Genomic DNA, 16261 nt, shown 5'->3' with positions numbered 1-16261 from the left:
TGTGATTACCAGGAGGCAGGAATTACCAGGGGTCATCTTTAAGGCTCTACTACAACCCTAGGTTCTGGCTTCAGTCTTTCTGGGGCCAAGTAATTAAGAACTAAGAAGAATTGATGATGGAATTACTCCCTGCCAGCATCCTTTCTTTACTCAGAGAGGAGAGAGGCCACTGATCATAGAAGGGGTGGAGACTCGTTCTTTTACATAGTAACACACTTTGATCTTCCACGAAGTCACCACGAAGCTCTGATCTTAGGGTACACCAATTCAATTAAGTCTATTCTCTCCACATATAGGCCTGGCCATATCTAACTCTCTCACCTGATGACTTTTTTAAGGGAAACAGAACCTATCCCAGATGAGAAGAGACTTTAAAATATTAAAGACCTTTCATCTAAGTTGGTTTTCTGAGACACTTTTTCACGTGGTTCTTAGAACACATACATGCAGAGAATATATGAATATTAAAATGAATAAAACTAAATTAGGGACACCATAAAAAGCAAAAAGATATATATTTATTGTCTTTGTCCCTTTAAAAAATAATCAGATGTTATTTATTTTTTAATTTTTATTTATTTGTTTGTTTATTTACTTATTTATGGCTGTGTCAGGTCTTAGTTGAAGCACGCGGGATCTTTCGTTGCAGTGCGGGCTCTTTGTTCCAGCACACAGGTTTCTCTCTAGTTGTGGGTTGGGCTTTTCTCTAGCTATGGCGCATGGGCTCCAGAGTGTGTGGGCTCTGTAGTTGTGGCATGTGGGCTCTCTGGTTGTGGCACATGGGCTCAGTAGTTGTGGCACACAGGCTTAGTTGCCCTGCGGCATGTGGGATCTTAACTCCCCAACCAGGGATTGAACTGGCGTCCCCTGCATTGCAGGACGGATTCTTAACCACTGGACCACTAGGGAAGTCCCTCAGATGTTATTTTAAAACAGCCCTGTGAGCAATGTAATCCTGTTGTTCTATACATGAGAGAGGGAGATCTGAGAATTGGCTCAGTATCATGCATCTACAGTTGACTCCCATCCTTGATTATTTGGCAACATAATTAGATCCAGGTAATATATATGCTTCTGAACCAAACAACAAAAACAGGGAGAAAACCTGAAGGATGGGAAGAAACCTTCATGTGACTTTATCTCATAATTGGATATCCCTTCTTAGGCCACTAACTTTGTAAAGATTCCCTTTTATAGAGACTGCTGGGGGGAGAGGAAAAAAAAATGTAATTTAATCCAGGGCTTGGAATAAGTCCTGTGAACCTCTAAAACTTGGGTGAAGATATTAAACTCTGGAAAGAACTAAAACTTAAAAGCTTCAGGCTTTTTCTCTGATCCTCTTTTTCTATAATTTGTGGAAATAAAGTTATTATGTAGATGCTCTTTGCACTGAAAGACCACTTTGATAAATCTTGAAGTTTTTCAAAGATAATGCAAATTTGAAAATAGAGACATTCAAGATGATATGGACCCAAAAGCTGAACAATTCTCTGTAATAATGTAAAAAAATTGTTTCCATTTTAGCTAGCATTTCATTGTACCATATTATGTTTCCCTTAGGTCAAATATATTTTCCATGTTAAGATTTAGATTGATTCAGCTCTCAAAAACATTTATCGTATTTGGAAGATGGATCTGAGTTCTTGTCTCATAGTTGGGGCAGAGGTCAAGAAGAAAGACCCAAATGATTGACGGTATAGTGGCATTTTAAATTTGATGCTGTTAGAAGAATCCTGAAAAGAATTGGATTGACTGAATTATAGAAGTACCACATGCAGTATTTTCCAGAATGAGTGGGCCAGACTCTGGAAAATATATGGATGTTGTCTGTTGTGCTAATGTCAAGAGGTGAGATGATTCAGATATTAAGGCCTAATTTCTGTGGGACTTAGTGGGAATTGTCCTGAAATGAATGGACTTCCTTGGTGTCATTCACTCCTGGAAGAAAGGCTACCTTTCCATGAGGGAGTAAAAAGGTCCAGATGTACCTTCTCATTGTTAACTACTAGAAAACTGGACAAAACATATGAAACAATTTTTTTGTTGTTGTTTGACGTTGTACAAATGGTACAGGACTGTGATTTCTGAAAGAAGACAGACAAATGAAGTGAACTCAACAATTGCCCTAACTTTATGCCTGACAATTTTCAAACCATGGCACAGGGAATGGGAATGCAACCATAGCCCAGCTATGTTGAGTTGGAAACACAGAGTTTGGAGTTCAGAAAGGCTGGCGTGACTGGTTAGAATTTGCAAAGCAGATGACCAGGAGAAGGGACATATGCAGAGAAAAAACTCCAGAAATATGCATGTGTCTGTCCTTGAGTCTTTGGCTGAATACCACCCTGCATATGCAAGGGTGACATTCACAAAGCTGGACAAAGAATAACTAATGAGGAAAGAGCAATTCCTGGGTTGGTGGTAGAGGCTGTAAGTCAGACAAGTCCCAGAATTTACATAGGACTTGGAACCATGTACTCTCCCAGCCTGATGGAGGTACCGGAGTAAAGACACAGAAGATTCATTAAAGAATCCTAAAGGGAAAACTAGTCTAGACTCATAATCAAAAAGCTTGAAAACAAAACTTGATCAAACTGACATGCAAATTATTTAACCACCTGCAGGAGCAAAACCTAACATTCTTTAAAGCAATGTAACAAAATGCAGCTTTCCACAAAATAAGATCACAATATCCAGGATCCAATAAAAAAATTACTGAGCATGCCAAGAAGCAGAAAAGTTTGAAACAGGGCCAGGTCTCTCAGTCAAGAGACCTCTGGTTAATAAATATGAAACACACTGAATCTGAAAGAAGGCAGGAAATGGGGGAAAAATACAACAGAAGGGATTCATGCAAAACAAATAGCAAGATAGTAGATTTAAACCAAACGTCTTGATAGTTACATTCAATTTAAATATTCTAAGCACTCCAATATAAAGGCAGAGATTATTAAACTGGATAAAAGTTAGACCCAAATTTATGCTGTATATAAGAAACTCACTCTAACTGTGAAAGAGATAGGTTAAAAGTAAAAGGAAAAAACAAGATACAGCATGCATGCACTATGTATAAATTCTGAAGTGACTATATTGATATCAGACAAAGATAACTTCAGAAAAAGAATTATTATAAGGAATAAAGAGGATTTTTTAGTAGTAATAAAAAGTCAATTTATCAGGAAGACTTAGTCCTAAATGTGTATGGGCCTAACAGTAGAAATACAAAATACATGGAACAAAAACTGACCAAACTGAAAGAACACATTGACAAATCCACAATAAAAGGAGGAGAGTTCAGAACTCCTTTTTTTCTTGTTGTTATGAGAACAAGTAGACAGAAAGATCAATGGGTATTTAGAGGGCAACGCTATCAGCCAGCTTTAGCTAATTGAACTATACGGAACACATATGGGACACTTCACCCAGCTACAGGAGAATGCATATTCCATGAAAGTGCTCATTGAACACTCAACAAGACTTAAAAGATTTTGAAATCAAACTAGGAATCACATACGCAATTCAACTAGAAATCAAAAACAAAAAAGATACCTGGAAAATCCTCAAATACTTGGAAATTAAGTCACACATCTCTAATTCACTTATAAAGGAAGAAATCACAAGAGAAATTAGAGACTATTTTTAACTGAATGAAAACACAGCCTAACACAAATTAGTGAGACGCAGCTAAAGCACTGCTTAGAGGGAAATATGTGGCTTTAAAAGCTTATATTATAAAAGGAAAGAAGTCTAAAATTAATTATCCAAGCCTCCACTGGAAGAAAGTAGAGAAAGAAGAAGAAAGCAAACCCAAAGTAAGTAAAAGGAAGGAAATAGAGAAAAGAGAAGAAATCAGCAAAGGTCTCAGTGGAGGACTTTTGTGACTACTGAGGGTAGACGTAACTCTGTTCTTTATGTTACTATTCTTGTCTGTTCTCGCCTGTCTTCAACATGCTAAGAGCTACCTCTTGGTCTCCACAGTCATGGGACCTGAAGGAAAGGGCTGTTACCAATGGCTCAGTGTTAAACAACAGCAGTCCGACAGAAGATGATTTCACGATGGCAGGAGGAGATCTGTGGAAAACAGAACAGGTGAGTGTAGCCAGATGCTTGGCTGCAGGGGCAAGCCACAATTAGGAGAGACAGCAGAATCATATGAAAAATTTCTGAAGATTCCTAGAAACATGTGGATGAGGAAACATGGGAAAGTATTAGACTTTCTGCAGTCAGCTAGGATCAGGACTGAGATTTAGGAATTAAAGAAACATGTTCCCTTCTAGGCTAGCAAAGTGTGGAATTATTTGAGTCAGTAATTTTGGTGAAACCATCTATGGTTAAGAATGGGCGTTGTTAGAAGAAATTTTCACTGCGAGGAAATGGTGTGGGGCTTGATTGAGGAAGAGAATCGGTTGACAGGACATGAGAGTTGAGAGGAAGCTGTAAGTAATGATGTAGGTGACCTCAGCTGTCTCAACCATACACGGTCATACAGGAACCAGTGTTTTAAGCCATGGTCACTTTTATATAGTGGGAAGTCCCACTAGAGCCCCAGTCTTCTGATTTGTCATCAGAAGACCTTTCTGATATATGATGAAGACCTTTCCCATATATGATTTTTTTTTCCCGATGAATAGTATGTGGTAAATTGAATGATTTACCATTGTCATTTATTCAACAAATAGTTATTGAACACTTTCAATGTACCATGCAGTCTTTTAAGTTCTGAAAAGCCAGGAATGAACAAGAGAGACATCCTCTTTGCTTTCATGGAACACACCTTCTAGTGGCTCCTGTCTCTCTAGAGGAGAGATAGGAAACAAACAGCTGAAGAAGCAGATACAGAAGATAATTTCAGCGCTTTCAGGGAGAAAAGTGTGGTGGGACTGAGTGGCTGGCAGAGAAGTGGAAGAGGTGTTAGATAAGGTTGGCAGGGAAGGCCTCTTTGCACTAGAGGCATCTTGAGTTGAGGCTGAATGATGAGAAGACAACCAGCAATGCAAAGAACCTGCCAGGCAGAGAAAAGTACACGTTTCCAAGCTGGAATATGCTGACTGTTTGCAGCTGGGTTTGTCTAGGAGACGTTGGCATGAATAGCAAAGGAGATCTCGGGGGTGACTCAGGAGCCCTAATTTTGGTCCTCCTTACACCACCGTTTAACTCTGGTCCTCAATTTTTTCACCTGTTAAAGCTGCGTACTCGGTCCCTCTTCTGTTCCCCAAACTTACAGAATGGCCCGAAACATTGGATAAGATCCCTTATGTGAAAGCAAGTTGAAAATCTACACTGCATCCTCCAGCCAGAGGGAGGTTAGGATGACAGAGGCCACTGAGGGCTGCAGAGCTGCCTAATCCCCACAGAAGCCAAAGGAGCCCCACCAGAGCTTTCTCCACTCTGGCTCATTTGCTTACATGCGCTTGAAGAGCAATAAAAAGGAATAGCTTGCGCCCCAGGATTAGGGTTAGCTTAGGAAAAAAGGTTGTTAAGGTCCCTGCAAGGAGAAATGCTAGTGCAGAGTGGAATGTGTCGCCATGCTACATTATTCCTTAGAACACCGGGGAGTAAGAGACCTTCTCACTTGGCAATGTATTATAGTTTAGCCCCAAATCATACTGTACCTGGGCTGTGCCCAAGCCCAGAACTGCATTCTGCCTCAACGGGGGCAAACACTTTAGGGATATGTTCACACTGCTTCCTTCAGGCCAAAGCCAGTAAATGCATTAGGGAGCTTTTAGAAAGCTTTTCTCTTGTTTATGAGAAAGATAAATAATTGCATTTGAGTTTGTGACCCCAGTTTTTGGTGCAAGTTTTAAAGACAATTTCCAGCCCCACAGTGATGGTGAGAGAACACGCACATGCGTGCACACACACACATACTACACACACACACACACACACACACTGGCATTTTGAGAATGCCAGCCTATTATTCACCCAGGATGATTTCAGCTAAATGAAACAGAACAGGAAGGAAGCAGTTTCCAGAAGACACAGGTACACCAAAATGAATCCACTGCTTTGGGAGAATTGAGGAATGGTTAGTGATATTGCACTGTCTACAACTCATGAATAACCCATGAGAAAACTAAAAATAGGACAGCCCTCCATAATGCTGAGTATTTATGAGGCAAAAGAACATGTACACAAATCACCTACTGGGGACATCTCAAGCAGTCCAAATGGTTATCTCATTAAAGGAAGTACTTGGTATCTGTAGACATATAGATGGGAGCGTAGCTCCCGTTAAATAGTGTAATTTATGTTTGAAACTTAATGTAGCATCCTTAATCTAAATCTTCAGAAGGGCGGTAGTGATTGTCTCTCCCCACCATCTATGTAATGACCTCAGGGCAGTGTACCCATTTGGACAGGTGGCAGGCAGCACTGAGGAACGATGCAGGCTGAGCTACAGAACTAGCTCCTTTCCTCAAAGATTTTCATGCCTATCTAGGGCAGAGGTGGCAGATCTGTAGAGCAGCCTCTGGTAAACGTTTCTCTTGCTCTTGATCCTGTTTTACACCCATTTAAGAAGATTAGGTTAGTAGCCAACTTGAATTTCCAACTTCTCTTGAGAAACAGGAAGACCCAACAACACTAGGCTTGTGTTCTTGCAAGGCTGCCGTCAGTTGGACTTGGGTAGCAGCTCCCTCTTTAGGCTGGATGTATGGATTTTTCCCCTAGGTCCTCACCTGGCCCATTTACATACTTTTCATGTGATTTTGTAGTGCATGATTGGGAGACATTATATTTGCCTGTCCCCTTTCCATCTTTTTGCTTTAGGAGCAAGGTTTGGTACATACAGTATATCTTTATCTTATTGTACAGGGAGACTGTGTTCTCAAGTCCAGTTTGTGGGCAAGTTTCCTGAAATGAAAACTATCCACAGGAAAAATATTACCTCAATTTTACCACTACTAAGTGAACTCCTGCCATATGTGAATCACTGTGCAAGGCACATGGGAAGGGGGGGGCGTATGGAACAAAAGACATGGCTCTTGCGCCCAAGAAGTCCAGGCGAGGCCATTAATGTTTATTTAATATGTAGCGCACTTGAAATGAAAACAGTGGGAAATATAATTTTCAATCACTTGCTAGATTACAGAAAAAAGAAAATTGCATGTGACATGTTTTATCCTGAAACCTGCTTCCTGTGGATAAACAAAGATAATAATAAGTAGTCGGTGAGTATTGTTTGCATTCGGAAGGAAACTTTTGAGCAACTGTAAGGAATTTAGAGGTTAATGGTATTTGTTCCCTTGGGACCGTTTTTCTTAAAACATTTTTAGATTTTGAACGGTTATATTATTTTTCTACGTTTCTTTTTAGGGAAATGCAAAGGGTAGGGTGGAGGGAAAAGAGAGAGGTGAATTAGGGAGATAGGAGGGGGAAAGAATGAAAGAGAAAGATGAGGAAGGGTTAAGGAAGATATGAGTGCACATGTAAAAAATAGATTCCTGAGTTGGAGCTCATTTAAGAGGGGGATAGAGAGATGGAGGGAGGGAGAGAGAGGGAGAGACACCAGTGTACGTACGTGTTCTTGATCTGAGTATTGATGAAGAATGATATATGTGGAATCTAAAAAAATGGTACAAATGAACTTGTTTACAAACCAGAAATAGAGTCACAGATGTAGAAAACAAACTTGTGGTTACCAGGGGGAAAGGGCGGGGAGGGATAAATTGAGAGATTGGGATTGACATATACACACTACTATATATAAAATAGATAACAAATAAGGACCTCCTGTATAGCACAGGGAACTCTTCTCAATACTCTGTAATGACCTATATGGGAAAAGAATCTAAAAAAGAGTGGATATATGTATAACTGATTCACTTTGCTGTACAACAGAAACTAATACAACATTGTAAATCGACTATACTCCAGTGAAAATCAGTTTAAAAAAAAGAATGATACAGGCACCACTGTTATCAAAATCCTCAACGTCTCTCACATTGGAAAATCTAAAGATCAGTTCTCAGCCTTCATCTTCCTTGATTTGTCAGAGCCATTTGACACAGATGATCACTCCATCCCTCTAGAAATACTTTGGCTTCCAGGACACAACATGCTCTTGGTCCTACCTTACCAGCTGCTCTTTTTCATTTTCTTCTGCAGATTCCTCCTGATTCCGCCAGTTTTCCTGGTAGAGTGCACCCAAGGCTCATTGCTTGAGCTCCTCTGCTTTTTCACCTACCTGTGTTCCCATAGGGATCTCATGTGCCTCCTGGCTTTAAATATCATCTCAACGGTAATGATCCTCAGATACATACCTCAGCCCTGAGCTCCAGACTTGTGGATCCTTGGCATACTCTAACATCTCCACTGGATGTCTAGTAGGCATCTTAATTTTAGCAGAAAAAATGAATTCCTCATCTTTCCTCTCAAAGCTCTTTCTCACTTTTCTCCATCTTACATAATAGAAATGCCATCCACTGTGGTTTAAGCTGATGAAAACCTTTAGAATCATTCTTCACTAGCTATTTCTCTCACCGTACATTTAATCTGCCTGCAAATTGTATATGACCTTAAAAATTCAAATTCATACAACTTCTCATCGCTTTATCCTTATCATGTTGTTATAAGCTACCATCGTCTCCTCCCTGGATTATGGCAGTAACTTTTGGGCTCCCATTATTATGCCACCAACAGTGGCAAAACCAGAACAATTATTTTTATTTATTAGTAAGATCATATCCATTCTTTGCTTAGAGTCCACCAATGGCTCCCCATTCACTCTGAGAAAAATTCTAAGTCCTTAGGATGTTCCCTAAGCCTGCAAAATCTGGTAGCCCGTCACCTTTCTGAACTCACCTCCAACAACTGTTCTTTCTTACTATATTGCAGCCCTGCTGGCCTTTTTGCTATTCTTTGAACATTTTGGGCAAGTCCACTGCCTCAGGGCCTTTGCATTTTGCTGTTTTTCTGCTTAGCATGTTAGTCACAGATATGTGCTTAAGTCCTTTGCTTAAAAGTTAACTGTTGGAAATGGAGACCTTTCTAAACCACCTTATTCAAAACTGGACCCCTGTGTACCTTCCAGGCATCTTCAATCCCTCTTCCTTTTTAATTTTTCTCCATAGTATTTATCACCTCTTTATATACTGTATCTTCTACTTGTTTGTGTTTTATATGCCCCCACTAAAATGTAGGCTTCTTGAAGGGTTTCAAGAAGAAATATACATTTTTATCTATTTTACTTATTGATGTATTCCCAGTACCGAGAATAAATAATACTTCACAAAGTAGGGGCTCAATAAGTAGTTGTGAATGAATGCATGAATGAAGGAATGCATGAAAGGAAGTGGTATGACTAACTTTCTGATCAGATAACAACCTAATTTAAACTGCAGGTTACATCACAGTTCCAAGATAATCAGTTTCGTAGACCATCAAGAGAAGAGAAGGGAAGTGCAGAGCAGCTTGTGAGGTGTCATCAGAATAGAACCCATTTGGCTTTTTTCCTTCTTTGTTACCAGGTCATCCTCCATCCCCTCCCCATGCCCACCCTGAGGCCACATGTGTAACCTGGGGGGCGGGTACTGCTACAGTGGTGGAGGCTGGGACTGGTGTCTAACCACCTGCCCATGTACCTTACTTGTGCCCTCTTGACTTGGTTGTGCCTGATACCAGCAGTGCCACTTCCATCTTACCATGGATTGATGCTGAGCCACTGAACCTTTGACTTGGTGGGCTTGGCAGCCCAGATCCTGATGGGCGACTCTGGCCACATGGTCACTTGATGTTCTGTGGTCTGACGCTCCATCTCAACTAGGGATCAGTACCCTATGTGGGAGTGGCCTGGAAATCTCTGCAGGAGACAGAATGAGCCTTGCTACAAATAATATAGACCTAAGGGTCTATATCATCATTCTCCTACTGGAGCCTACCATAAGCTCTACACAATGTCTGTACTCAACACAGACACCTCTAATAGCATAGGGTCTGCTAGATCTTATGCCCCAAGTGGAAGGACTGTTTGGACTGTACTTTGGACATACTGCAGGTCTTTCATGCTCTGAGACCCACTCCAAGCTGGAAGTCTCCCAAGTTTCTCAGTAAATGGGTGGAAGCAGTATTCCCAAGTGTGGAATGTGCTGCATACACAACTGAAAAAAGCCTACCAAGTATTGTGCTTCCTTCATTGTGGTCGTGGTTATGATATGCTGTAATTTGTCATTTGCTTGAAGAGGATGTCCTAGAATACTCTCTTGACCAGGAGGGGAAGGAGAAGGCAGGTTCTTAGTCTTTCACTCGGCTTTTGCAAACACAATAACTCTTACCCTACAAACTAAACAAGATATGTCTAGGTTCTAACAACTACCAAGTATGTTCATGCCAATTATACGTTCAGGTACTGGGGAAGTGATGATGGAGAAGGTCCATGTACCCCAGTGGACCCACAGTAAGCAGGAATTGGGCCACAACAATATTTATTACATGGTACCCATGTAATAGAGCGCCATAATGATGCTTTGGGTCACCAGGTATCAATGTTTAGTTTGGGCTCTGTGTCCAACAGTTCTTAAAATGTTTGGATATTTCTCTTTCTCCTCTGTACAGTTATTTGATTATATGGACAGAAGTCCCTTGTGGAAGAACTGGAGGAATCATTTCCAAATAACTTTGTCATGGTGTCATGGGATTCTTTTTCCTGGGGACATAACCTACCCATCGGTCAATGCATCCAGGTCTGAGAATGGACATTGGACAAGAGATTGTGAATTTTTATTGGGGTATCCACCTTCAGCTTGTTGGTCATCCATCCTTAATTTCTTTTCATTGTACAGCTTGAGCATTACTCTTGCAGGCTGCCCATTTATCTTGACATTTGGAATATAATGTTCTATTAAGCATCTCCATGGTTCTTTACAGGCCAGCTTCCTCGGTTACAACTTTGACCTTACAATTCATTATGACAGTTGTGTTCACCTTTCCTTTTTGTTCAGTGCAGCCACCTGGCTTCTTTTGCTTCATGATCCTCTCATACCCATTGTTAGCAGGGAGCCCAGTTCTTTAGCAGAATCTCTTACTGTCCTGGACTACCAAGGACGGCTGTCACGAGCTTCTTAACTATGCTGGTGCTCTTCTCATTGACACATTCCTTAGTACTTTGGTAAATGAATTGTCCCTAGGCCCTTCCATAGAGCATTGTAGATGGGTGGGTCTTCTGGCCTTACGTAGTATATCCAATCTAGGAGGCTCACTTCTCTAAATCTTTTGATTACCGCCTCCACCATCTGTCACCTTTCTCCTTCATTAGGTGTGGGCTCTTTCTTTGTCCATGATTCCGAGAACCATCTTAGCAGCATATTAGCCCTGTCTCCTGGGATCCTTGATGGGATGACAATCTTAGATCACAGGAGAGTGCTCACATATTGATGAACTCATCCCTTTCCAAGGTCACATTGTGTTCTCCTTGATACGGCATCCTCAGATGCAATCCCATGTAAACTCTTCTGGCTCCTGCTGGTACGTAATGGCTAGGCACTATAGCTTGTTAGATACATAGCCTCTAACCTATTTTATCAGGCCCAGAACTTCTCCAGATGGGTTGTTATAACTTTCTCCATGATCTGATGGCCAAGAGGGAAGGTGGGGTAGATCATGAGGGGATGTGTGTTATCTTGCAAAACAAAAGCTTCTCACCATCTTCAAGCATAAGTGGCTTGGGTGCAAGGCTTTAAGAAGGAGGAGTGGACCACTTCTGAATAGCTAGAGGATTCAGGGGGATCTGAATGTATCTAAAGATTCAAGATTTCCTAGTACATCAACCAACGTGTTCCCATTCCAAGTCTCCGTGTTCCACTCCTTCCCAATCAGGGCCCTGCCCTTACTATAGAAGACACGCTGGTGTGTGGAGAATTCATCCTTCTCTGTAGCTTTGCCTGGGTCTGATCCTCAGCTTTTTCTGCCCTCTGGCTGCAGGAGTTGAGAGCTTTCTTATAATATTACCAAGGAGGCCCTTAGGTTCTCATACCACATTCTGTTGGCCATGTTTCATCCTTCGGCTTTCATTTCCATCTCAGTTCTCCATTAGGGAATTTATAATAATTGCACATAACTGCACGCTAGTTATTTTTGAGCAGGTTATCCATCTCCTAAATCCCCTTTTTTAGTTGTCGTCCTAGGATAACTTTTGGCAGGAACTGTCCCAGGTTGGCTGCTCAGGTGACAAACTCAAAGACTTGGAGATTTGCATGCAGGAGGTTAATTGAGAAGTGCTTTTAGTAACAATACCTGTGATGAGTGAGCTGCAGGATTGGGCAGAGAGAAGTTGAATTGTGAGGCAGTCGCAAGAGAGGTCTCAGTTGATCCTACGGTGAGATCTGGAGCTGGAGCTGTGATGTGCTTCTCAGTTGTCCTAATTGAGTCAAGAACCTCTGGACTCCAGCACCATTGGTCAGTGGATGCTGATACCTCCAGAAAGGAGGATGTGTCTTCTTTCAGCCTAAAGCAGTTCTTGGAGAGGAACTCAGTTGTGAACTACCAACAGTTTGTAGCCCTGGCAGCTGGGGAAATGGGTGCCTCATCCTGAAGGAGTATTTGGCCAGTGGAGTTCCCAGTAGAGACTTGTTGAATGAATGATTGGATGGTCCTTTTGGGCTTATAAGCCTCTTGAAAGTAGATTTCTTTTCTGATTCCTTTTGGGTTACTATATAGCAATTTGCATAACACCTTCCATGTAATAGTCAATTGATCAATATGTGTTGAATGAATAAACAACAGATTTATGTATTATAAATTTCAGGGTTCTTATCTATCAGTGGCTATTCTTGTTCCCAGTCAATAATTGGATGTTTTAATTATAATCCTTCTGCACTGCAGTTTTCTAAAATTTGCCACTCCCACAAAGAAGGATGCTGTGGGTTTACTATTTGTGTGGAACAATGACTGGAAAGGTCACTTTGAAATGTGGTGGTTTGAGTGGGCACTAGTTGAGCCCAATTTAATTACTGCTCTGCTCCTTAACCATGACGTAGGGCCCATTAATGCCTGGTGGATGGCAATTCATTGTCATGCACTGCCTTAGACAGAGACTGAGTCTTGTGTGCTGTGGAAATGTCTATTAGCTTTATTCTGAATACTTAAGAGTATACCAGACATGCTTAAAAATTCTTTCTTGGAAACAGATTGTTGGTAACTACTTTATTTCCTCTCTAAATACATAGTTTTGTCACCACATGCATTAATTCTTCATTAAACGATGTCAACATTCCACTTGGTAGAAATAATTGTACCCTTTCCTTAGGTGCAATTATCCTGATGAAAGTAATTAGTCAACACAGCTACTTAAGGAGGAGCCATGCATTTGGAAGAGATTCAGTTTATATGTACCACGTGGTAGGGATTTAGCTTGGCAGTGGATTCAACTTGGCAACATGCACGACTTCACAGAGGGTTTCTTGGGTTTTTTTCTTCCCCTATAAGGGTGATATCCGGAGAACATCCAGTACAAAGAAAACATACTACAGATATTAAGACTGAAAGCATACCTGTTATTATGAAAGAATATTTGTATATATTATTTTTTACAAATTGGCATAAGAAATTAGGGAAGCTAATTTTGCCTTATTCTCTCCTGCCTGTTTAACAACTTACTGGACATTCAGCTAATGTTGTACATTCGCATAAATCTCTCCCCTGCCATCAACTGTGCATTTGCAGTTTGGATTTTTCTAAAACAAATAGAGGAAAGTGACTCTTTAACGGCTTGAGGTCTGAAGCAGTTCGTGAGTGTGGGGACAGTTCCTATCAAATTTTAAACTTTGAAAGTTACACCCAGCCCAGTCTCTTTCTCGGTAAAAGGGTAAAGAAATTAATTCAAAGAATCTCAAGTCTCCACTGCTAAATTTTCTGGGGTGATGGTAATGTTCTATATCTCGATAGGGATTTGGATAACACAGATGTTTGCAACTGTCAAAATTCGGTGAATGACCACTTTGATATGGAAGGAAAAGACTCAAAACAAATATTGAACTCTAATGGTATGTATACTAAAGTATTTATGGAGAAGGCAACCAATGTCTGCAATTTAATTTGAAATGCATAAAAATAGTATAAGTTGTTAGATGAATATAAGGATGGATAAATAGAGAGTTATGTTGTAAATCAAGTACTAGAGTGAAATGTTAATGGTGAAATCTAGGTCCCAGGTATAGAGATGTTTCATGTAAAATTATGTTAAATTTTCTATATGTTGGAAATTTTCATATATAAAATATTGGAAATAATCACCATTGGCACTCCTCCTGCAGTAACAATGAGGCAAACGTTGATCAGTCTGACAGTTCAATTTATCCAATGTTTATCGAATTCCTACCTACCAATGTTTATCGAGTACCACCACCAAAGCTGGTGCTGGGTATGAGATTTCATTTGGATTCCATGCTTAGCAGTCTTCCTCTACTCTTAAATAGAGCTAGTAGAGCAGCTTCAATCCCTTCCTCTAATTCCGCTTCCAGCAGGAAGAATATGGGCAAGCATATCCCAACACTCTGTGATTCATGGATTTATTTCATACATCCATCTATCCATCCATCCACCTATCCATTCACCTATCCATCCATCCATCCACGTATGTATCCATCCATCGATCCACCTATGCATCAATCCATCCATCCATCCATCCACCCACCCACCCACCCTCCCACCCTCCCACCTATCCATCCATCCATCCATCCATCATTCCATCCATCCATCCATCATTCCATCCATCATTCCATCCATCCATCCACCTATCCATCCATCCATCTATCCATGCATCCATGTTCCCACCCATCCACCTGTGCATCCATCCATCCATCCATCTATGTATCCATGCATCCATTTCCCACCCATCCACCTATGCATCCATCCATCCATCCATCCATCTATGTATCCGTCCATCTACCTATCCATCCATCCCTCCACCTATCCATCCATTTACCCATCCACCTATGCATCCGCCCATCCATCCATCCATCGATCCATCCACCCACTCATCCACCTATGCATCCGTCCATCCGCCTATCCATCCGTCCATCTATCCATGCATCCATCCACCCATCCACCCACCCACCCACCCATCCACCTATGCATTGATCCATCCATCTATCTGTCCATCCATCCACCTATGCATGCATCCATCCATCCATCTATCCATCCATCCAACCATCCATCCACCAAACCACCTATCCATCCATCCATCAATCTGTCCATCCATCCATCCACCCACCCACCTATCCATCCATTCAACCATCCACCCACCTATGCATCCATCCATTCAACCATCCATCCACCTATACATCCTTCCATCCTTCCATCCATCCAACCAACCTATCCATCCATTGACCTATGCATCATCCATTAATCCATCTATCTATCCATCCACCTATCCATCCATCCACCTATCCATTCACCTATCCATCCATACATCATCCATCCACTCACCCACCTATCCATCCATCCATCCTTCCATCCTTCCATCCATGCACCCAGCCATCCACCTATGCATCCATCCATTCATCCATCCATCCATCCATCCATCCATCCATCCATCCACCTATCCATCCATCCATCCATCTATCCATGCATCCATGTTCCCACCCATCCACCTATGCATCCATCCATCCATGCACCTCTCCATCCATGCACTTCTCCATCCATCCATCCACCTATGCATCCATCCATCCATCTATCCACCCACCCATCCACCTATGCATGCCATCTATCCATGCATCCATGTTCCCACGCATCCACCTATGCATCCATCCATTCATCCATGCACCTCTCCAGCCATGCACCTCTCCATCCATCCATCCACCTATGCACCCATCCATCCATCCACCCACCCATCCACCTATGCATCCATCCATCCATCCACCTATGTATTCATCCATCCATCTATCCATCCATCCATCCATCCACCTATGCATCCATCCATCCATCTGTCTCTCCATCCTCCACCCCTCCATCTATCCACCCATCCACCCACCCATCCACCTATGCATCCATCCGTCCATCCATCTATCTATCCATCCATTCATCCACTCACCCACCCACGTATCCATCCATCCACCCAACTGTGCATTCATCCATCCTCCACCTATGCATCCATCCATTCATCCACCTATGCAGCCATCCACCCATCCACTTATGCATCCAGCCATCTATCCATTCATCCACCCACCATTCAACCTATGCATCCATCCATCCATGCATCTATGTATCCATCCATCCACCTATCCGTCCATCCATACACCTAATCATCCATCCATCCATCCAC

The 16261-nt window shown here is 41.6% G+C and overlaps 2 protein-coding genes and 1 long non-coding RNA gene across 3 annotated transcripts in view; all 3 read left to right on the top strand.

Moving 5' to 3' along the window:
• Positions 1-4013: 4013 nt before the first annotated feature.
• Positions 4014-16261, top strand: part of LOC133096448 (uncharacterized) — a 211717-nt gene continuing 199469 nt past the window's right edge. Inside the window, exon 1 of the long non-coding RNA XR_009701778.1 lies at positions 4014-4089. This is a non-coding gene — a long non-coding RNA (uncharacterized LOC133096448). The remainder of the gene's footprint in view (positions 4090-16261) is intronic.
• Positions 14665-15237, top strand: LOC133096451 (guanine nucleotide exchange factor subunit RIC1-like; the record flags this gene model as incomplete). The annotated part of the gene is given in 1 exon segment (XM_061198042.1): positions 14665-15237. A coding segment is annotated over 1 exon segment (573 nt), but the record flags the coding sequence as incomplete, so codon positions are not given.
• The window catches only part of LOC133096437 (guanine nucleotide exchange factor subunit RIC1-like), a gene marked incomplete at both ends in the record, with an annotated part of 966 nt that continues 267 nt past the window's right edge, over positions 15563-16261 (top strand). Inside the window, 2 exons of the mRNA XM_061198023.1 lie at positions 15563-15663; positions 15838-16261. The exon at positions 15838-16261 is cut by the window's right edge and continues 267 nt beyond it. Of these exons, the coding sequence (XP_061054006.1) occupies positions 15563-15663; positions 15838-16261 (525 nt within the window). The remainder of the gene's footprint in view (positions 15664-15837) is intronic.

The sequence above is a fragment of the Eubalaena glacialis genome, chromosome 1, assembly GCF_028564815.1.
Source record: "Eubalaena glacialis isolate mEubGla1 chromosome 1, mEubGla1.1.hap2.+ XY, whole genome shotgun sequence".
Classification (NCBI taxonomy): domain Eukaryota; kingdom Metazoa; phylum Chordata; class Mammalia; order Artiodactyla; family Balaenidae; genus Eubalaena; species Eubalaena glacialis.
Note: the sequence above shows the minus strand (reverse complement) of the source record. Positions and strands in the feature narration are given on the sequence as shown.